This window comes from Cyprinodon tularosa, unplaced genomic scaffold, assembly GCF_016077235.1.
Source record: "Cyprinodon tularosa strain WSP-4 unplaced genomic scaffold, ASM1607723v1 ctg104, whole genome shotgun sequence".
Lineage (NCBI taxonomy): Eukaryota > Metazoa > Chordata > Actinopteri > Cyprinodontiformes > Cyprinodontidae > Cyprinodon > Cyprinodon tularosa.
The window spans coordinates 372,350-398,761 of record NW_024037827.1 but is presented as its reverse complement, the minus strand read 5'-3'; the positions used below and the strand labels follow the sequence as shown (position 1 = coordinate 398,761).

General features: G+C 41.2%; 1 protein-coding gene across 1 annotated transcript in view; it reads left to right on the top strand.

The window, feature by feature from the left end:
• Positions 1 to 26,412, top strand: part of crhr1 (corticotropin releasing hormone receptor 1) — an 80,788-nt gene that overhangs the window by 11,672 nt on the left and 42,704 nt on the right. Inside the window, exons 2-4 of the mRNA XM_038282252.1 lie at positions 17,041 to 17,131; positions 18,587 to 18,637; positions 19,743 to 19,862. Of these exons, the coding sequence (XP_038138180.1) occupies positions 17,041 to 17,131; positions 18,587 to 18,637; positions 19,743 to 19,862 (262 nt within the window). The remainder of the gene's footprint in view (positions 1 to 17,040; positions 17,132 to 18,586; positions 18,638 to 19,742; positions 19,863 to 26,412) is intronic.

The window sequence follows — 26,412 nt, the reverse complement described above, 5'->3', positions numbered from 1 at the left end:
TAGCGTTAGCGTGGCTATCGAGCAAGTTTTATCAGAATTACAGAGTATTTCTTCACTGAAAGAAGAGCAAAACACTGATCTGGAGGCTTTTCTCAGAGGAAAAGATGTTTTTGCTCTTCTCCCGACTGTTTTCGGCAAGAGTAGCCTGGCTTGTGGTTGTGTTTTCGTCGTCGCTCTGTTAGTACGTCATATGCTTCGTTGATCTGATTGGTTTATTTGGCCCGTCTATCACCAACATAGGCCAATCAGCTAACCAGTATTTTCGCCCCTTCCCAAAATTACTTCAACGGAAAGTTTTCAGATGGATATGCGGAGCAAATCCATCTGGCGGAGTCAGGTTAGGTAATGTATGCCTTAAATTTCTTGCCAACCGCCATTACAATCCATAAGAGGAAGAACTTTTTCAGTTAGCAGTACCTAAATGGAAACGAGTAATGTGGAGCTCCATTGCGGCTCAAAGCATCACTGTGTCATGATTTAATTAAAAGTCTGACCCAAAATGCAGAAGTCCAAACAGAGAGACACAGATGAAAAGTTTGACAGATTTTATTGAAGATGTTAAGCTCGGTGCAAAGTTGCTCTGAACTCTGCTCAGCCGGAACTGGAATATGAGGGGAAAACAGGCTATTAGTTCAGGCTCAGTGGGAAATTTGAATCGTTGATTTGAAGAAGAGGATCTTGTTATTGACTCACGTTTCTAGAGAAGTGAAGGATCCTTGACTCCAATCTGTGTGTTGCTTTTCCAGAGTTTGTCTGACTCGGTGGAGGGCGTAACAGGGTTTACCCAGAACTCAGACGGTGTAGGGGAACGGAGACGCTGATTGCCACTCAGATTTCCTGCTGTACTTGAACGGGTCATGCTAAAGATGATTCTCTTGCTCAGAGAGAAATTTCAACGTCCTCTGAGTGTGTTTTTCCTCTCTCAAAAAGTCCGATAATCAATGCAGAAAACGGTTCAAGTGCAGCCATTGCCTTATGTTTAGAAATGGTTTGTTTTGATTCTGTCTTCATCCACTGTAAATGATTTTTGTTTCCGGTACCGCTACATATTAAAACAACAACCGTATTTTATTTTCATTTAGATAGCAAAACAAAACTCAAATGCTGTTGATTTTCTGTTAATTCAAGTCTAACCCATCCAAAAACTGATTCCAAATCTGAGTCAAACAAGAACTGTTCAATAGTTGTTGCCATATTCCTTGTTGTGCTTTATCCAGCGTCGTTCAGCTTTGTCGTCACGCCTTCAAAACCCCGCCTGCTTTGCATCCAGAAACACACATCTCTGCGTTGTGATTGGGTCTGGGGCATTGATCGAGGCTAGACCCACTCGCAGGCAAAAACGATTTTGGCCGTTGGTGGGTGGGGATAGTTTACTAGGCTACTTCAGTCCATGTTTGTTCTGCAGCAGCTGATCTAAGCTCTGCCTGCTGGTGTTCAGGTCGACTTTCTGCTTGGATTGGTTTCTGTTTGCTGAGAGGAGGCTGGGTTTCTTTGCTTCCTTGCAGGCAGGAAGTCATTCCTTCCAACCAGGCAGAAGTGGGTCAGATTTCCTACAGTGGGTTGAATCTGCTGGAACACATCTAGCTAAAAGCTCCTCACGTCCTGCTGCCTCAGATCCCTCTTTTAGTAACAGAAAAAGTACTGGATTTTCAAAGTTATTCAAAATAAACAACTCAGTTCTCATCTAAAGCCTGGCATACACTGTGTGATATTTCCAGTCGTTTGCACGCAGCTACAGCTCACACTGTACGATGAATCCGCAGGGTTTAAAAGTTCACAGCTCACGATGTATGATCTCACACTGTGCGACCCGATGCTCTGATGCGATCTACCTGCTCACATTGTACGTTTAACAACCATGTCGGACTCAGCTCTGAGAGATGGCGCCCCTCGGATTCGTCTATCTGGAAGCCAAATAAGTAGAAGAGGAATATGAAGCTCACTTGTGGCGGCAAACGTGGCTACTACTGTCTGTCAATTTTACAGAAAGATCTCCATTTCACTCGCCCCCCTGCCATGCTTCTGTGTTTTCGTCTGAGAGAAAGAAGAAGAATCCTTGTTTGCCCACGACCACCTTACAACGGCCGACTGAATTTCAAACGTTGATTTTTTGCAGACCTTACGATTCCAATTGGGAGGTGTTCATGAGAGGCTGATCGCCCCTCTCTACTAACCTGACTCCGCCAGATGGATTTGCTGGATTTGCTCCGCATATCCATCTGGAAACCTTCCGTTGAAGTAATTTTGGGAAGAGGCGAAAATACTGGTTAGCTGATTGGCCTATGTTGGTGATAGACGGGCCAAATAAACCAATCAGATCAACGAAGCATATGACTTAACTCTTGCCGAAAAAAGTCGTAGTGTTTTGCTCTTCTTTCAGTGAAGAAAAACTCTGTAATTCAGATGAAACTTGCTCCATAGCCACGCTAACGCTAGTTTCATCGGCTGAAGCCGCCATGTTCTTTAGACTGAACTGTCGCGCTTCTCGTTGCGTCACACCTCAACCCACCTCAAAGCCAACGCTGATTGGACGTTCGTTTGGTGAACGGCTCCAAATTTTCTTTAACGGAGAGTCTCCAGACTGATCTGCGAGTGAAACCTTGAAAGCTCGCGAGATCAGCACAATCAGGCTGAAACTTGGCCCAATCTTGTATGACTGGAAAATCGTCCCGAAAAAGGGCAAAAGATCGTACAGAGTATACCCGGCTTGAGGAATCAGCATAAAATCGGTATATTCTCCAGTCCTTCAGTAGAACTAGAGCAGGAGAAGTTCAACAACCTGGTCCAGACATCTCTGGACTCTACCTGTGTGGACAAACCTTTGACACTAGCTTAATTGGATCTGCATTGGTTTGACAGTCTGAGCCTGTCCACTTGATGACATGTCCAGCACCCACCCTGACCTGATTTTACTCCCCTAAAGCAGTAGTTAGGAGGCAGAACACAATTATGAGACATTTTCGCTCACAAGTCCTGATTTTATTGCTTAGTGCGGGCGTTCCTATGAACGTGAATGACTGGCTGATCCCTTAAAGTACACATAATTACTTCACATTATTTATAAGCATAAAGTTAGGTAATTGTATTAAATTGTAAATAAATGTATGTTTATACAGTGGTTTTTTATTATGTTTTAATCATTTTAAAATGTATTTTTCATCATTTAATGGGATATTGAATTATTTAAATGTACTTTTTAATATTTTAATATGGTTAAGTTTAGTTGAATAATAGATCATCAGTATTACAAGACTAAATAAATAAAAGTTACACTTATTTCATAGCATTTTTATTTATTTATTAATGAAACATTAATTTTTATGCATTTCACTTTATATTTTGACCCTCCAAATATTTCAGGAATCACATCACAATAATTGTAAAAAAAAAAAAATCCATGTTAGGACCTCCCACTTGGTGTCTCACCACCCCCCAGGGGGGTGTGACCCTTACTTTGAGAACCCCTGGATTCATACATATTTGGATATTTTAGTTTTTTTTATAATGTGTTGGATCTGATTAAACCCCTTAAAGCATAAAATGATGCATCTAAAGCACAACATGTCTCTGAATGAGGAACGTCCGGTCGTGCTGATGCAGCACCATGTGGATAAACTAATAAAGTTGTGCTGGATGTTTCTCCTCTGCTCCCTTTCTATATTGTATTTGTTAAAATTCACAGGTGAGCTTAGGGATCAAGATAATCTGACAGCCTTAGAGGAAACACACGCTGTAACAAACTGCATCCCTGTGAAAGAAGGCTAAACAAAACTGGTTTCATCTTAAGAGGAAGTGATTGAATTATGGCAGAGGTCTCCTGTGTTGGATTCCACCTCCATATGCTGATCCAAACCTGCTCGTATTTTGATCCATTAAAGGTTTGCAGCTGAAACAACACCCAAGCTACTCAGATGGAAATCCGTCATGATGTTTGTATAAAGCCGCTGAGTGACTGAACGAATCTGGTAACCGAACCAGTTGATGATTAGCTAAACTCTCATTTTGACGTGTTTGAGGGTCACAGTGGCCTGTCGCTTCAGGAGAAACTTTAATAGTGGGTTTAAATTTTTATTTTCGGTCTCATTCACCCACAGTATGGGTATGGGTAGGGGTGCGGGGTGGACGGGGAGTTTGGAAGATTCTAAGGGCCCTTAACTGAGGGGGGGGCCAAAAGTAAAGATTTGTCCAGATATATTTTTCAAATATAAAAAGAAAATCCAGCAGTGAATTAAATTATTTTGTGTTTTCCCTCATTTTTAAGCTGCACACAGTGAAAGACAGCATGAATATATTGACCAAAACCCCCGTCCTGCATCGCATCAGGTCTCCCCGGCAGTTTGCTCATACCGGGGCTTGTCACTACCTGATCCGTCCATGATACGTGCATGATACGAGAGAAACAGAAAACAGGGCATACGGTAAAAAGAGAACAGAAAACTAGGGTTGCCAACTCCCTGAAAACAAAAAGGACACAGCTGACCTGATTGCCTTTACCCCTCATGGCATGGGGATTTTTTTTAGCCCCCTTTTTATGTGAAAATTTTTTATTTTTTTTACTCACATCTGCATTGAATTAGATGCATATTTTGTGAGTGACATGAACACATGGAAAACAAATTATTATCCAGTAATTCACTTCAATACAAAATAACAAACTTTGCTGAATAAAATAAGTAGCCTGTCCTGCTTAACTTCAAACTGTATAAATGAATATAAAACAATAAATAAATAGTACATATTTTTGTTGCAACAGCAAACTTGTGCCAACTTATACATATTTGTCTTATACAATGTTTGTCTTTGAGTGCTGCTGCTCTGTTGTCTTCCGCTATTTTCTCTGTGAGCAATACTTGGCTCGACCAATGGGATGAGGGGATTCTGGATCGTTACATATATTCAATTCAATTCAGTTTATTTATATAGCGCCAATTCACAACACATGTCATCTCAAGGCACGTTACAGTTCAACCAGATCATCCAGTCAAATTGATTCAAAGTTTTCTATCTAAGGAAAACCAGTTGATTGCATCGACTCATTGACTCAAATACAATCCAGGGCTTGATGTTAACCATCGCCCGATCGCCCTAGGCAAGTAGTTTTTATTGTTGGGAGAGTACAAATTTCATTGCATTTCCCCGGCCGGGCAAGTGCAATAATTGCAAAAAATAATAATTTATCACTCAAAATTACTTTAAAATCACCGACATTTGCTGAAAATGACCCACAAGCGTTGCCGGCGCCATTTTTGTTGTTTTGTACACATTCTCGCGTGATTTGAAAAAGCTGCGTGATTTTCCACCAGATGGCGTGATTCAGCTCTTGGGCAGAGAATTCTGCAGAGCAGAAAAGTTTTTTCTCTTAGACATTGGAGTGGTGCATTTAAATGTTATAGAGCTAAACATGTTAAATTGGTGAGTACGTAGTAGTAGTGTAAGTTTTTAACCTGTCAAATTTTTTTGGGATTTTTAACATTACAATTTATATTTTTCCAAGCACACAACAGTTTAAAGCAAAGTTTAGTTTGAAAAGAATGTGCAGGAAGGATTGAAAAGCATGTTAACACGGTAATGTAGGCTGGAGTTCATTATCTGACGCATGCAGATACACACCAGGAACCTGGAAACTTAAAAAATACTGAATTACAAAAAACATTTAAAAAACAAACATGTTTCATTGATATATGTACAAAAATGGATATTAGGAACTATATTTATCAAAGATTATACTGGGCAAGTAAAAATTGTTCCTGGGCAAATGAAATGAGAAAGTTGCTTGCCCGAAGAGCAAGTTGTAAAAATCCTTAACGTCAACCCCTCATTGGTCACAATGCAGGACAGGGCCTGGGAACAAGTTATCCTTAAGTTTTGTATCTAACGTGCCCTTGTTCTTCATTTTCCATTAGCTTTTTACTGACAATTTTTTACCTATCACAGTAAAACGGGACAAAGTGCGTTCCTTTTCCACTAAATATGGGACAGATACTTCTTATTCTAAATATGGAACAATTGCGTTTTTTAAGGTACGGTTGGCAACCCGTAAAGAGTAGTGGGTATCCTTTCCATGTGTATTGAAATCAGAACCTTCAGTTTTACACAGTGATAATCAGGCTTGTATATATCTGTAGCTGCAGCTTGGTATTTAGTATTAGTGTGTATCCGTGAACAGCTGCAACCAAGCTCCCGTAGTATATATGCATGACAACGCTGGTGTATAAAGGATTCACTAAGCTTCTTCAGAAGGAAATTGTCATGATTTTATCAAGAGCTCAGAGACACATGCAGACAAACCAAAACAGAGAGACCAGGGAAAAAGTTGAACAGGTTTATTGAGAAGCTTGTGGAGATTCCAGTGTTGCTCTGAACACTGCTCAACCTGAACTGAAAGGTGAGGGGAAGACACTGTGGTTAGTTCAGGTTCAGTGGGAAAATTGATTCTCGAACTTGAGGAGGAGAAATGGTTTGCAGACTCACGTTTCCGGGAAAGTGGTTGACTCTTAGACTCCAGTCGGTGTGGGTTTACCCAGACTGACTGGGTAAACAGGGTTTACCCAGAATGCAGTTGTTTGTAAGAGAACGGAGAAACTGACTGCCACTCAGATTTCCTGCGGTACTTGAACGGACTGTGATGCAGATGAATCCCTTGCTCAGTGTGAAACTCAAACAATCGCTTGGAGGAAAGTGGATCCAAACCTCCAGTTTGAATCCCTAGCTCAGTTTGAGGCTCAGTTGATCCTTCCAGGGAGAGAAGGTCCAAGCGTCCAGTTTGCAGGATGACTTCCTGCCGAGAGGCAAAGACAAAAATAGCAAGATTAAAACTCAGGTAGACAAAAACTCAGTTTGACTCAGCAAAACTTGGTTTGGCTAGAGTACCCAAAACCACACAGACAGGAGTCCCAACAGAAATATGCTTAAAAGCAGGTGTGGGTGGCCCCAGACCAGCCCTACAGGGCCCATGACAGAAACAGAGGCGATGCGAGTGGTTTAAGCTTCTAAGCATCTATAATTCTGTCCTCATTCTAACGAGGGAACACAACCACGATCATCATGATTGAAATGTACAAACACAAAACCAATGTAAAACAACAGACTCTTAAACAACCCAGGAGAACAACGAGTGGGTTGTTGATTTGCATCTAACCTGGATTATGCTTAGGAGTATCTCCATGTTGTTGAAAAACTTCAGCACTCCAACTACAGGTTGCTATGGTGCAGTTGTTCCAGACCCTGGTGCTCAGGGACCCCTGCCCTGTATCTTTTAGATGTGTCTCTGTTCCAACACACCTGATTCCAATGCAGGCTCCAAAAGGAGACACCAGAAACATGCAGGACAGGGGTTCCTGAGGACCAGGGTGGAGATCCACTGCTGTGAGCTGACAGAACTGACAACGAGGATAGGTGTCAATACATTTCTGATCCAGTTGCCTCTGACTTAAACCTGTTTTGTGGTTGCCGTGACCCAGAGGACTGAGGATCTGGTCCGACATGATGCTCTGATTCCTTCTCCTGCCGTTTCCTCAGGGAGAGTGAAATTCCTCAACGATCCTCTCAGATTTACACAGTGGACAATCTGGTCTGTGTCTTCACCATAAATCAGCCTAATCTTCATTTGACCCATTTAGGCCTAAAACGCCTGGAAAAAACACCTTAAAAACCTATGGCCGATTTTAAAAAATACCCCTAAAACCTGAAGTTTTTCTGTAAATTCAGCAACTGTGTCAACGCCTAGTAAATTATTGATATCTCAGCTTCTGTAGCAGATAGAACTCAAAATATATTTTATCTTTGAAATTCTTCCAAAAAAAAAAAGTTAAAAGCAGTAATCAAAAAGAAAAAAAAAATTCAACCTTTTATTTTTTCCATATGTGATCATGTCTTCATTGAGAATGTGCAATATAAAACGTTTTTAAAATAAAGAACAAACATTACATAAATAACTATCTGATGATTACTTATTAACAGTATTATTATGCATAATAATGCATATGTCTGTGTTATGAATTGCATACAACCTACCTCCAGATGGCCACAAATCTGTCCCGGGACATATTTTGGAGGAACTGCGTCCTGAAGAGAGGTTTACTCTGTCGCCAATAATCTCTTCATACTGGCAACACAAGAAGTCCCATGCCCATACACAGCCCAATAAATGTCTTTATCTCCGTCACAGTCACGGGTGACCACTTTGCCATCTTTGCTCTTGTTGGAGTTTGGTTTGTTTGGTCACTGTACCTATTCGTCTCGGTAACTAGATGCATCCAAAGTTCTTCATTAAAAATATGCTCAAATGCCTGCAGCGGTGTGGCGTCTGCAGGCAAAACAACTTTCACTCCAGGTGTGCGGTTGAAAACACTCCGTGCATTGCGGTGGTAGTTCTCCGTCTTCCAGTCACTATCAAAACCTTCAAACTCATCGTCGCTAGCGTCCGGCTCGTCGTCTTCGAACATATGTCTTAACCACAAATCCCGGTCGATTGGTTCAGCGCGTTCAAAGTCATCATTTTCATCTATACCGTCATTAAAGCTGACACACTCCTCAAAATCACTGCCTTCCGACAACTCTTCTCTGTCAAACTCCTCCATGTTTGCTTGAAAAAAACTTCTTTCTTCTTGCTTGACTTATATGCTCTCCCGGCGTCAATGGTAGAATTACGCAACAGCGCCCCCGGCTTGAATGGTAGAAATGCGGTAATGCTTTCCCGGCCTAAATGGGTTAATGGAGGAATCATCAGAGAGCTGCTCCTATGCAACGGGAGTTTAGCTCCAGCTGGATGGATTTCTGAAGGTTTTACCAACGCATCAGTTAGTTTTATTCAGCAAAGGGTCGGAGGCTCCATGCCATCCTCTGTTCCAGCTGCTACCACAACGCTGTCCAACAAACCCCCCCGGAACATCTGCACTTTCATCTCTCCATGTTCTGAAAGTTCTCTGTTTAAGCAGCAACAAAATTCCTTCATTAGCAGCGAGAAGAACCAGCCAAGGAAACTTTTCAGAACAGTTGTGATCCACAGTAAAACTAAAACTCTCTATGCAACCAAAGTTACAGATTGGTGTGGAGGGAATTTTGTTCCATTATTGATCTGAACAAAAAACTTGTTTTATAAATGGAAATTTGATAAACATGCAAGTTATGAAAAACATCCTAATCAAAAAAGGTTTTGACAGTAAATTTGCAAGGTTTTTTCTTTTCTTAAATTATTTTTTTTTGCATTTTATTCTTCAACTTGTTTCTTTTCAAATATCTTTTTTTCTAATTTTTTTTTTTTACAGATTTGATATGCTTTAATGATATGTTCTCTAAATTTCTCTTTGTAGATAAAGTTTTACGAATCACGTTGTGTTCAGTTGTCTTTTAACAGATCCCATTCTCTTCACTTAAAGCCCAAAGCAGACGCTCGCTCTTCGCCAGTTAAATGTTGTTGCTAACGTCCAGCAGACCAGTAGAATGTTTTTTCACTCCTAACTATACGGGAAATTCTAGCCCCAGAGGTTTTAAAAATTTATATTTTAAATGCAAATTTAAAATGCTGCACTTTATAAAACTCAATCTGGAAAAAGAGAAATGTAAAACATTTGAAAATATAAAATCTGTTAAAAAACGAATTAGCAAACATGAAATATAAAACAGAATTGGTTACAAAAATAATGAAAACTATACATTCTGAGAGCCCAGCAAAGTTAATCTCAAAATCTTTTTTTAAATTATTCATTAAAATGTTTTTCAAAGTTTAATTTCTGGATTTCAGATTTTTTTTTATTTTTTATTTGCATTAACAAAATATTTTCTTTGGCTTCAATAATAATGGAACAAAGTTCACTCTATATACTGGCATAGAAAAGATATACAACAAGTTTGATATACAGACTGTGATTAACAAATATTTACTCACAGAAAGGAAAGTTAGATATGGCTCTATAATTTATTTAGTCACACTGATTAAGTAAAAGTTTAATGATGGAGAATTTAAAGTCAATATTCCTGTATTTGGGTAAGTTTAAATCTATATAAAACTGGGTTGGAAACAGAGGGAAAATTATTTGATCAATTTAATATTTCTGATTACCCAGAAGGCTCAGGTGGACACAAACACAGATTTGGCTCTATAATAATTTCTAATTCTGCCTTTCTTGAACAAACAGATCTGCTGTCATGCATTTCATGTACTTGAATCTAATTTTTAAAGTTGTTCAAAAATAAACAGACATGTTTTCTTCCTCTTTAACGTTAAACAGGCATCTGGGACTTTCTCCATGTTGAACCCATCGTCTCCTTCCTCTCCATTAAGCAGATGTCTGAGATTTTTTTTCACGTTGGACAGAGATCCCCGGTTCTCCTCCCAATGATCCAGCAGCAGCTCGTCCCTCTGAGCTGCTGCCAACACAAAATTCACGTCTAGAAGACGGATGGTTTTATGAGCTCAGTGTGCTAAATTTAGCTGCAGAGTCACAGCAGTAAATCTCTGAGGACATCTCCAGTGTGGGGCTGTTGGTAATACTAAGTGTGTGTGTGTGGTCCTGCCTGCAGTGCAGAGTGTGCTCCAGGGGTGTGAACAACAATTCAGTCATCGGTTAATAACCAACAGCAGCCGATTAACCATCGATCACTCTGCTAATGGGTGACAGATTGATCCAGCAGTCACGGCTCCTCATTCATCCCCATCCTCGAGGTGCTGATGCAGCAGGAAGACGTCTTGTGATCTCTGGCCATGTGGGCTGATGTGACGGCACCAAACACACCAGAGATGTTCTGGTTCTGTTGTCAAACACACAGACAGACGCTCGCAGACTAACAGAATGTCTTGTAGTCTTCATTCTGCCCCAGATTTCATTCATCGCGACCTGGTTTCCCCGTGTTCGCTTCTCGCCTCGGTGTGTCCCACCTGTCCTGCTCTGGAAGCTGCTGCTCCTCCTTATCACCTCCTCTCTTCTAATCGGGTTTTATTGATGTGAGACTCTGTGTCTTTCTGTCCTTTCTCCTCTGATGTGACAGATTTGATTAAAGTTAGAAAGCCATCTTTCAGCCGCTCCACAAACCGTCTGTTAGCCTCACGCTGCAAAAAATCTAAATTAGTCATTTTTTCTTAAGTCTTGAATTGAGGAGGTAAGTCAGACACTTTGCCAATGGAACAAGACAAATTACATTTAATATAAGAAAAAACAATTATATTGTCTTATTTCAAGTGCATATTATCTAATGATCCTATTTTAAGAGTAAAAATACTCATTTCATTGGCAGATCATCTTATTTACTTACTCAAATTAAGGGTAAATTAGGCTAAATTTAAGACATTTTTACTTATTTCTAGATTGTTTTTGCAGGGCAAACTACAAGTTCTTGGATTTTCTCATAAGGTTTCAAATGTGGGACAGGCGTCGGCCTCGAACTTGAAGAGGAGAAAGGGTTTGCAGACTCACGTTTCCAGGAAAGTGGTTGACTCTTAGACTCCAGTCGGTGTGGGGTGTTCCAGTGTCTCATTCGGTGGAGGGCGGACAGGGTTTACCCAGAATGCGGTTGTTTGTAGGAGAACAGAGAAACTGACTGCCACTCAGATTTCCTACGGTACTTGAACGGACTGTGGTGCAGATGAATCCCTTGCTCAGTGTAAATTAAGGGTAAATTAGGCTAAATTTAATAAATTTTTACTTATTTCTAGATTGTTTTTGCAGGACAAACAAGAAGTTTTTGGATTTTCTCATAAGGTTTTAAATGTGGGACAGACGTCAGCCTGTCCTCAGGCAGGGTGAATGTCCTCCTGGTTGTGAGTCAGGGGTGCACAGCAGCACCGAGTTCCTTCTGTTCTGCAGCTGGAACCAGATGAGACCCAGAGAGCAGTCCAGTTCTGTGACAATAACATGAGTCATAGGATAAAAACTAGAATATTGTGAAATGGCAGCATGTTTCAGGTTGAATAAACTGTGTTTGCCTCCTCTCTAAGCTCTAACCAGGACCCAGACCCATGAGCAATCGGACCATGAAGCCATATATTGATAATATTGCTCATTCAGTTCCTTCTGACTGGTTGTCCCAGTATGATGGATTGGGTCGATTCAAAGCATAAATAACATGGACTATTCCCAGCATGCAGTTTCCAGGCTCCATGGATGGTGTCTTACTGAATACTAACGTTTGGTTTAGAGCTTGAGCTTTGTGCAGCAGAGTGTTACGCAGATTAATGTTATTGTTGCTTAAATCAATTGACTTTCGCACTCTCATATTTTGTTCTGTGATCACACCGTTTGTGTGTTTGCACAATAAATGTGAATCGAGTTGAAATCATGGTCAAACAAATAACTACACACATATGGAAAAAATTCAGAACACCTCAAGTTCAAAATATAAGAATTTGTTTAAAAAAGTATTTAAACTCCAAGTCAAACATCATTCCTCCGTCTTCTGCTGCTTATTCCTTCATGGTCGTGGTGGGGCTGGTGCTTATCTCCAGCAGGTTATAGGTGAGAGGCGGCGTGCTCCCTGGACGGATCCTCAGTCCAGGATGTTTAACTAAAACATGTTTTAGTTAAAACTCTTGACTAAGTTTGTGAAATTCAGATAAAGTAAGTTACTGTGGACACTTGGAAAAGAAATTAAAACAGCTGAAAACCATAATCCATAAAATGATGCAATTATATCAGAGAAGCAGAGTTTATCTTGAATAGGTTGGATTGAGGTCAAACAAGCTTTTATCTAATTAAGAGCAATAGGAATGTTTTCAAGCCAAATCACAAAGCAAATCCAAGTTAGAGAACTTAAAGGTATACAGGACGATCTTTTATTTCCGGGTGGATCATCTAAATAATAATAATAATAATAATAATACATTTTATTTAAAAAGGCGCCTTTCTGGACACTCAAGGTCACCGTACAAAACATAAAAAGTGTCAGAAAAAATAAAAATTATAATTATAAAAACATTTAAAAACATTTAAAAATACAGAGGCTGTGACAGTGAAATTGATATTTTTAAAGAGAATAAGCAATCTTGAACAGATGGGTTTTGAGTTGTATTTTAAAATGGAGAATTGAGTCCGTATTTCGAAGTTGGGGTGGTAGAGAGTTCCAGAGGCGGGGGGCAGAGCGGCTGAATGCTCTGCTCCCCATGGTGGTGAGACGGGCGGAGGGGACAGACAGGTGCAAAGCAGATGAGGATCTAAGAGCACGGGAGGGGGTGGGAACATGCAGGAGGTCTGACAGATATGGGGGGGCAAGATGGTGAAGTGCCTTGAAAGTCATCATGATAACTTTATATTGAATGCGGAACTGTATGGGGAGCCAGTGGAGCTGTCGGAGGACCGGAGTGATGTGGTGGATAGAGGGAGTTCTTGTTATGATGCGAGCAGCTGAGTTCTGGACCAGTTGTAGTTTGTGGAGTGATTTCTGAGGAAGTCCAAAGAGGAGGGAGTTGCAGTAATCTAGTCGGGAGGTGACAAGGCTGTGCACAAGTATGGCAGTAGTGTGTGGGGTAAGGGAGGGACGGAGGCGGTTGATGTTTCTTAAGTGGAAGTAGGCAGACCGGGTAATGTTATTTATATGGGATTGGAAAGATAGTGTGCTATCGAGGATGACACCCAGACTCTTAACCTGGGGGGAGGGGGAGATGGAGGAGCTATCAATAGTGACTTGGAAACTGTCGGTTTTGGAAAGAGTTGATTTGGTACCAATGAGGAGAACCTCGGTTTTACTACTGTTTAATTGAAGGAAGTTGTTGGTGAACCAGGCCTTTAATTCACAGATGCAATTTCTGAGGGAGGTGGGCGGAAGAGAGGACGATGGCTGCGTGGTGAGGTAGAGCTGGGTGTCATCAGCATAGCAATGGAAGTGGATGTTGAATTTACGGAAGATATTGCCAAGGGGAAGGAGGTAGATGATGAAGAGCAGAGGCCCCAGAACAGAGCCCTGGGGCACACCTGAGGTGACGGGGGAGGGGGTGGATTTGAGGGTCTTCAGTTGAATGAACTGAGTGCGATCAGAAAAATAAGAAATAAACCAGTCCAACGGAGTGCTCGTGATGCCAATGGAAGAAAGCCTACTGAGGAGGGTGGTGTGACAGATGGTGTCGAAGGCTGCACTCAGGTCGAGGAGGATGAGGATGGTGAGTAGTCCAGAATCAGATGCCATGAGGAGGTCATTGGTGATTTTGATGAGTGCTGTTTCAGTGCTATGGAGTGGCCGGAAACCAGACTGAAATTCTTCATACAGGCTGTTGGCACATAGGTGAGAATGGAGTTGGGAGGCAACTGTTTTTTCAAGAAAATAAGTGGTCCTCCTAACTGTTAATCACTGGAAAAAATCAAAATCTACATAAGTGCATTTTTTCTTGAATTTAGGGGGTAACTGAGACACTATGCCAATGGAATAAGACAATTCACTTTTATAATAAGAAAAAACTAATTCATTGTATTATTTCAAGTGCATATTATCTAATTATCTCATTTTAAGAGTAAATATCCTCATCCCATTGGCAATTCATTTTATTTACCTACTCAAATTAAGGGTAAATACATTTAATTTAAGACATTTTGACTTATTTCTGGATGGTTTTTGCAGTGTTTTTGCAGAGTGTCGATATGTTTATTCTGGCATTTGTTGTAACAGCGGCCCGGTGTCGCTACCTGACAGCGGCGACTAATAAAGATGGCTCAGGCACCACGTGGTGCAAAAAGCAGTGATCATCTGTCCGAACGTTTAGTTAACTGAGTTTGCTATAAATTCATCTATAGTTCCTGCTGTATGTGGACACAGTGAGCTTGTATGAGCTTTGAGAACAGCACATTTTAAACAGGGCGCGCACGAGGAGAAGTGGGCTCGTGCACGCTCTTACACGCACATTTTTTTCTAAGTGTAGAGGGTCTTTTAAAAAATACTCTAAAATACCTTTGACATTATTTGCTGAAATAATAATTTTGGCTAGGTTTGGTTTTGAAGATAATGGCACTAGCTAGCAGGCAGGAGGGGACTCATTTTAAAAGTCTGGTCAAGTTTTAGCATTCAAATGTGCATAACTTGAAACACATAAAGGTAAACATTTAAGTAATCATGTTAATTGTAAAGAAATCTTCAAGAAACACAAAAAAACAATTTGTTTTGCTTGGAAATCTTTCCCTAACTTTGCCAGACCTGTAACCTCTTTTTATCTCCGTTTTGGAAAGATAAGCCATCTCCAAAGTTCGTGGAAGCTTAGCCCAGGAAGTGTTACTGGTTGGGTCTGTGTTTAGATGTCCTAGAGCTGGTGCTTCCCTTGTTTATATTCTGGTTCATCTGTCTCGTACCTTCAGGTTACACTTGGCCAGGCTAAAGACTGCTGTCCCTCAGCTGTGCTGTCTTTGTGTCACCTGTTCCTTAAGACACCTTAACCCCCCAATGTTACAAAGTTAGAGGCAGGACTGGAGATCTAGTCAGACTTGTGTGTTGCAGCCTGTTCAGTGGTACCAGCCTCACTGGGCTTTAGTTTCATCTCTTGGCTCAGGTTAACTGGTTTCTTCTCCCCTTTAGCTTCAGTGGTCCTAAAGTGGAAATTGCATCAAGCTCTCTGTAGATTTCAATTCAGTTTATTTATATAGCGCCAATTCACAACACGTCATCTTAAGGCACTTTAAAGAGACAATTCAAGCAGATCATCCAGTCAAAATGATTCAAAGTTTTCTATCTAAGTAAAACCAGTTGATTGCATCGACTCATTGACTCTTCAGCAATCCCTCGCACCAATCATGTTTGTAGCGAGAGTGGAGAGGAAAAACTCCCTTTTAACAGGAAGAAACCTCCAGCAGAACCAGGCTCAGTGTGAGCGGCCATCTGCTGAGGCCCACTGGGGTTCAAGGAGACAGAAGCAGATCAGGCTCAAATTTAAAACCGATGAACGTCTGGATCCTCAGAATCTATGGTTTAGGGCACCATCTTGACCAGGGGTCTTCAACGTTTTCCAATCCAAGGACCCCCAAACTGATGGCGAGATGAAGCGGGGACCCCCTAATTATATATATTGCATGAAATTGTGTTATATCAAACCTATAGTCTAGAGATGTCCCGATCCAGGTTTTTGCACTTCCGATCCGATACTGATACTGGCCGATACCAGCCTATCCGAGCATGTATTTAAGTTTAAGTTAAAGTATTTAGCCTTAGTTGTAAGACTCATGTTAAAAAGGGTTTTAGTACTCTTGATAACATCTAGCCAGCTGAATTAGGTGAGATTGAATAAAACACAATGCTTGGTAACAACAAACTTGCCTGTTTATTAAGAGATAAACACAAACTGGACAAAATTACGAATAGCAATCTGAAATTGCACAGTGAACAGTAAAACCGTAAATAGTTAAAGGTGCAAGTATTACTGTAAGTTTTAATAAAAATGCAAAACAGGGGAACACTGGCGCAAAATAGTGGAATGGATCGTTTCAATCGGCGAAACTGGAAATACGGACCGGATTTTTTTTTTAAAACTGGATCGGCAGTCTGGATCGGCCTTTTACATGCTTTGCTGATACGCATTTTTTTGCCAATATCGGCGTCCCGATCCGATACGTGGATCGGATCGGGACAAGCCTACTATAGTCACTCTATTACAGATGGAGTAATGTAATGAGATTAATTTCTCCCTGGGATTATTAAAGTATTTCTGATTCCTGGTTGATGGGACAGGTGTTGTGAATGAAACGGTGCCCTGCTTGAAAGAGCTCCTGTGTGTCGCTGAATGTGAGCATTGATGACTGAAAGACATCTTCTGCCTCCATTTATCTGTTTACTACAGTGTGTTGAATTCATGTTAATGTGGATTTAAAGAAATTTCAATTAGTGGAAAAAATTGCTGGGGGGAATTTCAAAAATTGTCTAATCAACCAAAACTTTCGCAACCTGCAGTACCTCTGTGGACCCCCTGTTGTAGACGTCTGATCTAGACCATGTTTGATGAGTAACTAACTCCTCTACAGATTTCACCTTAGATCCATTTAAAGCTCTGGCTAGTAAACTGTCTGCGAAGGTCTCTGATCTGGTTAGAACCTGTTTTCCACTCTGGTTAACTCTGAACTGATGTGTTTCTGCTTACAGGTGGTCTGTATGTGTTTCCTGCTGAGTGGACGAGTTTCTTCGGTGGAACTAACCTGTGAGACGCTGATCCTAGCATCCACCAACTTGACAGGTAACTTCCTCTCTGGTTCCATCTAAATCTGCCTGATTCCAAATTGAGTAAATTGTATTTTCTAGCTTTTCTTCCTTCTCCTTTCTTTGGGTCAAAAGTATGGAAGCTCTCATGGGTAGGTAAGGAGCTTTGGACATTCATGCTAAATCCAGATCGTCGTCTTTCAGACATCATTATGCCACCGAGACGTACATGATCTGAGTCAAAACTGGAACTGCCGCCTTCCAGAAAAGAGCTACAAAAAAGTGCACAGATGTGCGGAATGGATAATGTTCATTATAAAAAGCAAAAGATGTGAAGGCGTTCAGATTAGCATGTCACACAGAATACATGCGGAGAAATAATGTACTTTAAATCCACGAGTTGGGCTGTGCTTTACGTTCTGTTATGCAAAGGATTGTGGGAAACTATTTAGCTCCTATGTGCTCCTATGAGAGATAGGGTCAATTTACCTGAATATTTTCTGCTATTGAAAGCCATCTGTCATTTTAACAGACAGCTATTCACACCCTGATCACCTGGTGGCGTATAGTGCGATAATTAGCCAGCTATTCTTCCAATTAAGGGAATCCTTGCTGGATCAGGAAAACCCTCACATTGGTAATGACTTCAGAACATAGAAACAGTGATGAGAAGTCTGTCCAAGGCAAAAGTCCAAAACCTGATGACAATAAGCTCTGCTGGAATCCAACTTGAGAGCTTGAGCCTCTGCAGATTCCCAGTCATCCAGTTCATGGCAACCGGACATTCACTCAGGCTTTATCGAAGAGGTTATAACAACTATCCAGGAGTCTTTATCAATTCCATTGGCTCGCACTAGATGTGTTTAGGTGTCAAGACATCTAAACCTTTTTTTGGAAACCTGAGTGAAAGTCTGGTTGCCTCTGATGAAAGCCTGTTTTGTTGCGTTTGATTACAAACAGGCAGGTGTGCAATTCAGCTCCACACAGAGAAGAAGAAAGATGTGAGGCACATTCAGTCCAAAGGAGATAATCTGCTTGTTTTTTGTTTCATTGAAATCGTTTAATTTTAACATGTATATGTTAATGTTGTTTCTCGGACCATAGTCAGAGTTTTTATTCTCTTTTCAGGATCTGCAACTTAATATTGATTATATTAAATAATGTAAGACACTTTAGAGAGTTACATTTTTATCAGTAAAATAATAAAGGGATTAGTAAAAACTGATTATGACATATTTTGACAACAACAAACAAAATTGAAGAACAGTCTGTGGTCAGGAAGACTCTGCTAATTTAGCTTATAGGAAGCTTTCTGCTTCCTGCTTCCTTCCTACCTTCTACCTTACGGCCAGTATTTCATGTTGACACGCTTACATTTAGGCTTCAGTGTGATTAACGTTTCCCCTGATCCAGATTGATTTGTCTGTAGTTTCATATTTAATGTTGAGACTTAAAGCTAACGGATGATTGTTGCTTCCTTTGTGTCTCTCAGCCAGGATGTTGGTGTTGCTGAACCAGACGTTCACCATCAGTAACTCATCAGGTCTGTAAAGTTTTGTTTTTTTAAACCACTAAAACAAAGAAATTTAATTGTGAAATTTCATCTGCTTACTTGCTTACTGCCCTCTAGTGGCTTGGATGTGAAGCATTAGAGGACTGTTGTTATACTCATTAAACCAGAGGTACTGAAGTGTATGAAATTTGAAATGTTCTTTATTAAACTAAAGTAACACCAGTTGAAATTCATCAAATGTCACTAAAACCACTAAGAATAGTCAGTGAGGTGTAACAAAGCTGTTTAAAGGCTTATCCTTGATTTCCCATTTCTAAACTTACTCCATCAGGCACTAAGTCTGCAATCTGGCGAGATTTGCCGCAAGATTTTTCCCACGAGACTTCGGTGAGATTTCAATAAGTATGGCCGCTCACTGTTGTATGTAGCACCACTGAGGGTTGATGTATCTTTGAGCCTTGTGAGACTCTCTAAAACCGGAACTGGCCAGGTTTCCTTGTTCCTATATATTGGGTGGCGAGCTAGAGACAGGCCTCGTGCCTCAGCCTGGAAAGAAGCGACTGCAACTCCCATCAGTGTGGTAGGAGGCACTGCAGCTCGTTTTCCTCAACCCACATGCAGCCATTACCTTTAAATATCATTCAATCCCTGGTTCACAATCAACCTCTTTGGACAATAATACAGTTTTGTGGGACTATATGAAGTGGAAATTGCAGACCACAGTTTAATTACCAATTCTGTATTTGTTCATTTAGAAAAATTGAACTGGCTTGTTTGTACTTTTTGTGAACAACTGTAAACGTTGTAAATATTTTCCTTTTCATATATTACACCATTTTTTGCGCCTGAATTCTGTGTGGCGTCTCTTTGAGCACATCTTCAACATTCTCCGAGAGCTGAACGTAGACTTCAGATGTTCCTATGATTATAACTTTTATTTTATTCATTCCTTATATCGGCATTTTCATAAAGAAATGCTACAGAACCATTAACAATTAGTGACAAGCTGAAAGGAACCTAATCATGTATTACTTTGGTTCAATCTTACCCTGAATTATCAGCAGTATTTCAGTATATAGGTATTTCTGAAGTCATGAGGGGAGATGGATACCCTGATAGTATTCCCTGTCTGCAGGTGTGTACTGTAACCTCTCTGTGGACGGCATTGGGACCTGTTGGCCCCGTAGTGCAGCAGGAGAGCTGATCTCCAGACCCTGTCCGGAAAAATTCAATGGCATCCACTACAACACCACCAGTAAGTACCTGCAGAGTATCAGCTAGGGAATGCATAGTAGCACATAGTAATACACACCGCATATTAAAACAAAGAGCTTCACAATACCAGAAAGTATTACTAAATGATACAAGGTGCCAGAAAAAAAATATTCATGCAGTATTATTATTATTAGTAGTAGTAGTATCTGTACCACAAAGTACAAGAGAGTAAAAGACGGAATAGAAGGATGGATGCATCGATGGATGGAATGAATTAAATGACAAGAAGTAAAAGGTTGATTGTTGCCGAGGGTCAGTATTATTAGGATCTAGATCCAATTTCAAGGATCTTAAAAAGTAAATGTGTTAGATGTGATCCATTTTCATTGGAATGTCTAAATTTTTCAGCAGAAAAATCAAATCCATAAATACTAACTACTAACTATCAGGTCCTGTCAGACGGTAACAGACTCCACTCCTCCTGGTCTCATGCGGATTTCAAATCCATTATTTTCAGCATCATTCTGTGAGGTTTTTACCTTTTTAACCATAAAGATAAGACACTGTTGGTACTCCATAATAAGCTGTCCTCTTTTGCAATGATTAGAGCAGACACAAAGAGAACAAAGCAGACTTTTTTTCACACAGTTCCACTGTTCTTCCTGCCCTCCATCTGCTTTGTGATGTCGCTTAAAAGCAGACTTCAGCTACATTTCTGCTGGTTTCTGTTGTAAAGTTACAAAAAAAAAGTAAAAACTTCTCGACCTAGAAGCTAAAATAATGATTGATACCAATTTTGTTAGATTTTTTGTGACCTCACAGTGTGGTAAGCCTAGCGCCATTATCCCCGCTATACGAGCAAAATCAACCGGTGGCCCGCGGCTCCTGGGGGCTCCGGTGGCTGAGAGTTTTCCTCAGGGCTGTCTATCTTCCTCCCTTTGTGGGGGGTCGGATTTCATGGGTTGGCCCCTCCTGGGCACCTTTGCTCTTAGGATGCCTTTGGGGCTTTGGTTCCCACTCGTCTCGGTGCTCTGGAGGGGCACGTCTTCGGCTCTTCACAACCACTATGGAGCATTTTCCCTTTGGATAAAGTTTACATGCACAAGTGCACTCTCACAAACAACTACAGGTGCTTGGTTCCAGGTACTCAGAGATTCATTTCCATACAGAAAGCCTATATTCCTATCTTCAGCTACCACAGTATACATGTCAGATTAAATAATACTACTTGTACTTCAGTGATAGTATCAAGGTGTTACTGTATTGTATCTCTTATACTATATCCGTTGGTTGTGATGTTCTTTTACATCTCTTTGCAGGTAATGAAGCAGACTGAAGATGTTTTATCATTATCTCCCTTTTATCTTCTCTTTCTTTCATCTTTTCTCCTCTTTTTTCCCTTTCCTGTTCTATTTAAATTGCAGTGTCCAGATAATCTGTAATACTCCCTGCATGAATTATTATAAAGCAATTTATATGCCTAAATCAAGCGGAACACAGTGGCGATAGCCGTACTGCTTCACTTGTGAAAGCAAAATCTGTTGGGCTCTTTTTGGCATTGAGACAATTATTGTTATTGGCACATTTCCAGACAGGACACTATAAAAAAAAAAAGAAAAAAAAAAAGAAAAATCAATGGGAACTACTAGACACATCTGCAACCAACAACAATTATTGAAGATTTCCAGAGGACTTCACCATTGAAATTCACCAGAGCTATAGTGAAACTGACAATGCCCACGTGCATGGCAGCTGGATGCTGGAATACATCGGGTAAAAGTGAAATAAAGAGTTATTCCACCTTTCTGATTCCTGATCCTCCACGGACGGGTTGGTCGTTGGATCGCCAACTTGAAGAGGGAGGATTTGCCATCGAACTTCTGGCCAGAGAAAAAACCCGTAATATGTATCCAACATTTGGAAGAAGAATGTTTTCAAGATGACTTGGATAATAGCGCGTTGTGACAAACACCAGATACAGCACTGGGACTTGATCAACAGCCGATACCGCACCGTGACGTCACTAACCAGTAGGTGGCAGTAGTGTTCTTTGACAAACATGGATGCCTCCAGTAAAGCACATTCACATGAAAATTACTCTTAACTAAAAACATTTATCATTTATTCAACAGTATGTAATAATTTAATATTTGTTAAAATAAAACCGCACTTTTTTCTTTAACCTTTCCATAAATATATTAGAACTTTTTTAATCTGAATTAACTTTAAAAAAAAATGAAGTCCTTCAGTCTATGTTTCCTGCTCGGTCAATCGGTCAGCCAGCCTTCCTTCTCCTGCTTCACCTCATTTCGCTCCTCCTCTGCGGTGCCTTTATTCAGCTGCCCGGTCTTCAGCCTCTTCATGATGAAACATCAGGATTTATTGCAGGATTTTTCTTCCTCTTCAGTTTTCTCTGGGATCGGCTGTCTTGTTCTGACCCACATCCGCTGTATGCTGGTTACCAAGCTCCATTCAGTGTATTCTACCGGATCAGAGGAGAAACCTGCCTTCTGTCTGATGTCTGTGTTTCTACGCCCTTCTCAGACAGATCAGTACGGTTCTCATGCAAAGTGGTAGATGTACTGGATACGGAATTATCTTCCTCCAGCAAATATTCACAGATTGTAGCATTGACCTGTGTGGAGGCGGGGTTTGCTTCTGACCTAGCTCTGTGTCAGGTATATTCCTTCTATGTGGGACGGCTGGTACCTGTATGTCTGGGGCTGCTGTGGCCCCTGGGGGCCCAGACTACCTGCTACTCTTGGGATTAAAACAAACTGTAATATTTTTGCAATTCCAGGTGATAAACCAGCAAAGCGCAGACCCAATATTTCATTGAGGGGCAAAACAAAACTGACCTTTTGGTGACTTAATTGAACTCCATCTTGTTCACACCAACACCTTCTTATACTAAAAAGAACAAACAGCATGTTATACCCAACTCAAGCAACCATCAAAGGGACTATTAAGAAAAAGAAGCCCGTCCATCCATTTTTCATCATGCTTATCCCAAGCAGGGTCGCGAGGGAATCCGGTGACTATCTCCAGGCGAGAGGCGGGGTACAACCTGGACAGGTCGCCAGGGCAACACAGAGACAAACAACCATTCACACACTCACACCTGAGGACAATTTAGAGAAGCAAATTAACCTAACAGTCATGTTTTTGGACTGTGGGAGGAAGCCGGAGTACCCGGAGAGAACCCACACATGCTCAAGGAGAACATGCAAACTCTATGCAGAAAGACCCAGGACTGGGAATTGAACCTGGAACCTTCTTGCTGCAAGGCAGCAGTGCTACCAACTGCTCCACTGAGCAGCCTAGAAAAAGAAGCAAAATTAATAACCAAACAAACCTACACCAAAAAAATAAACTATACACCCAAAATAATATTTACATACATACAAATCAATACAGTGAAACAAATCGCTCCTGATCATTTTGGTTTGCTCTAGGGTGACCAGAGCAAAGGCCCCTTGCTTCCCCCCACCTGGGCCGCCAGTGTCCAGGCTACCGTCTCTGGGTCGGGTTCGGTCGCTCCGTCCCCAGCCCCAGAGATCACGGCTTGGACGATTTTGAAATTACCCCCGGACATTTTTTTAGGTCTGAAAAGTAGGACGTGCGGGACAAAGAGGACGTCTGGGTACCCTAGTTTGCTCCAAGTGCATTGCAGCACCTGGAGCACTTCTACCTTTTTCCGCCACGCCCTGCTGAGGAGCCAAACCAGGAAAAGTAGGTACTTTAACCTAACAGAAACAAAATCTAAGGAAAAATAATTCCTTCTGCTTCACAATAATGCATGAAAAAATGTCCAAAGAAAAATATAATAAAGAGCTCAAAATACCCAACTATTTGTTCAAACTTAAATACTACGTAAAACAAAATAAATAATCCTATTTAGGGGGTTAATGGGACTCCTGGTCCCCATTACAGTCCCCACTATTAAAAGAAATCCCAAAAGGTCCAAGGTCATTCCGACACAGATCCATGTTTTATTAATGCAGCCTGTCTGCTTTGATGTCAGATACAGTATTGATTTTTCTTAAGTCAGTCAAACAGAGGGTATCGTCTCCAGATATCTTTTAAAAGCAAAGCGGTCTGGCTACATTTAGGCAAACAGTTTCTCCATCTTCCATGCTTGAAATGCTGGATCAGGACATGCAGGAATGAAAAAGCTGAACTTAAAGAAATGAGGCACAGAGGAAAATAAAGAAAAATATAAAACTCTCAAGTAAAATAGCTTTTAGAGGAGGCTGCAGATGATTATGAAAAGACTGCAGCAATCCCCTGATCTAACCACTGGCGTAATCTCTGCATATATTTCAGCATTTCCTCCAAAGTTTAGCTCTCAGCACGATGGCAGCACATTTCACAGCAACAACTGCTGCAATCGTTAAAACTTCAGGTTAAGATTCAGGATGAGAAATACATGAAAACAAACGTCCAGGCTGAGCTGGAACAGAAAAACAAAAATGAAATGAAATGAATTGAAAAGTCTGGTATGAATGACTAACTCCCAACACTGGGATCATCAGAATACACCCACAGAGAGCTGCGGTTTGATCCGCAGCCACATAAGGAGAACCGACAGCGAGGGCTGCAGGCTGACTTCTAATCACCCTCGGATGGTGTAAAAATAACAGCACAGAGATTAGAAGCAAACTGATAGAAAGTATCACGGCTAACTTTAAGGTATGCCTTCACAGTGCAGGATAGAAACCAAAGCCGCATGTTTGCACAGAGCATCATTGTCACTGAGTCCCTGGTGTCCGCCTTCAGCCTGACAGCAATACTGCACCATCTATTAGAAACAGCTAATATAACCCAGAATCTGCTCTACAAACAATGCCATGTATATTGAAGTGATGAGGTACAGGGCTGCAAACTCTGCGTAGATAAATGTTTTAAAAAGCTCCTGCAGACTCAACAATTAGACGTAAATTAAACTTACAGCAAACCAGCGTTGGACGAGGTACTCAACAGTTGTGCGTGATTTAAAGTACTGATATAGACAAATCTTACTCAACTACACTCATGGCCAAAAGCATTGAGAATGACACAAATATCATATTTTCACGCGATCTGCTGCCCTCTGGTTTTCATGTGTGTATGTCAGATGTTGTCACCATATACAGGAATACAATTGCAATCATATTATGAGTAACAAAAGCTTTTAATGACAGTTAGAATGAGTTAATGCAGCAAGTCAATATTTACAGTGGTGACCCCTCTTCTTCAGGACCTCTGCAATTCTCCCTGGCATGCTCTCAATCAACTTCTGGACCAAATCCTGACTGATAGCAGTCCATTCTTGCAAAATCAATGCTTGCATTTTGTCAGAATTCCCAGGTTTTCCTTTGTCCACCCGTCTCTTCATGATTGGGCACAAGTTTTCAATGGGATTAATATCAGAGGAGTTTCCAGGCCATGGACCCAAAATCTCTATGTTTTGTTCCCTGAGCCAGTTAGATATCACCTTTGCTTTATGGTGAGGTGTTCCATCGTGTTGGAAAAGGCATTGTTCATCACCAAACTGCTCTTGGACGGTTGGGAGAAGTTGCTTTAGGAGGACAGTCTGGTGCCATTCTTTATTCATGGCTGTGTTTTTAGGTAAGACTGTGAGAGAGTCGACTCCCTTGGCTGAGAAGCAACCCCACACATGAATGGTTTCAGGATGCGTTACAGTTGGCATGAGACAAGACTGGTGGTAGCGCTTACCTCGTCTTCTTCGAACAAGATGTCTTCCATATGTCCCAAACAATCGGAAAGGGGATTCATCAGAGATAATGACTTTCCCCCAGTCCTCAGCAGTTCACTCCCTGCACCTTTTGCAGAATATTTGTCCCTGATATTTTTTCTGGAGAGAAGTGGCTTCTTTTGTTAGGAATCCAGTTTGTGTGGCTTGTGCTTTTGTTTGTTTTCCCTCCACCACCAGGTGGTGCCTGCTTCTCGTTAGCTTCCTCACACACCTGCGGATGGTTGCCTCATTACCGGAGGACTCTTAAGCTGCTGACTGCCACTACCTCGATGCCAGAGTGTTTGCCAGTTTTGGGAAGTCATCCTGCAAACTGGATGTTTTGGACCTTCTCCCCCTGGAAGGATTTTCTAAGCTGCAAGTTGAGTTGAGGATTCAAACTGGTGGTTCGGATCTACTTCCCCCCAAGGATTGTTTGGGCTTCTCTCTGAGCAGGGGATTCATCTCCACAAGAAACCGTTCAAGTACCGCAGGAAATCTAAGTGGCAGTCAGCTCCTCCGTTCCTCAACAAAACACCTCAACCTGGTTAAACCCTGTCCGCCCTCCAATGAACAAGTCAATTACTGGAACAACCCACACTAACTGGATTCAACGAAAGACACATTTTTCTGGAAACTCCTGGTTCGACAGTGTTCAGAGCAGCACTGGACTCCTCTCTACCAACTCACAATAAAACCTGTTAAACTTTTCCCTGGTCTCTCTGTTTGGTTTTCTGCATGTGGGTCAGATCTTTAGATAAAGTCATGACATGTTTGCTGCCCTCCTTGAGACCAGGCCTTGCTCCAAGAGTCTCCGCCTCACAGTGCGTGCATATGCACTCACACCTGCCTGCTG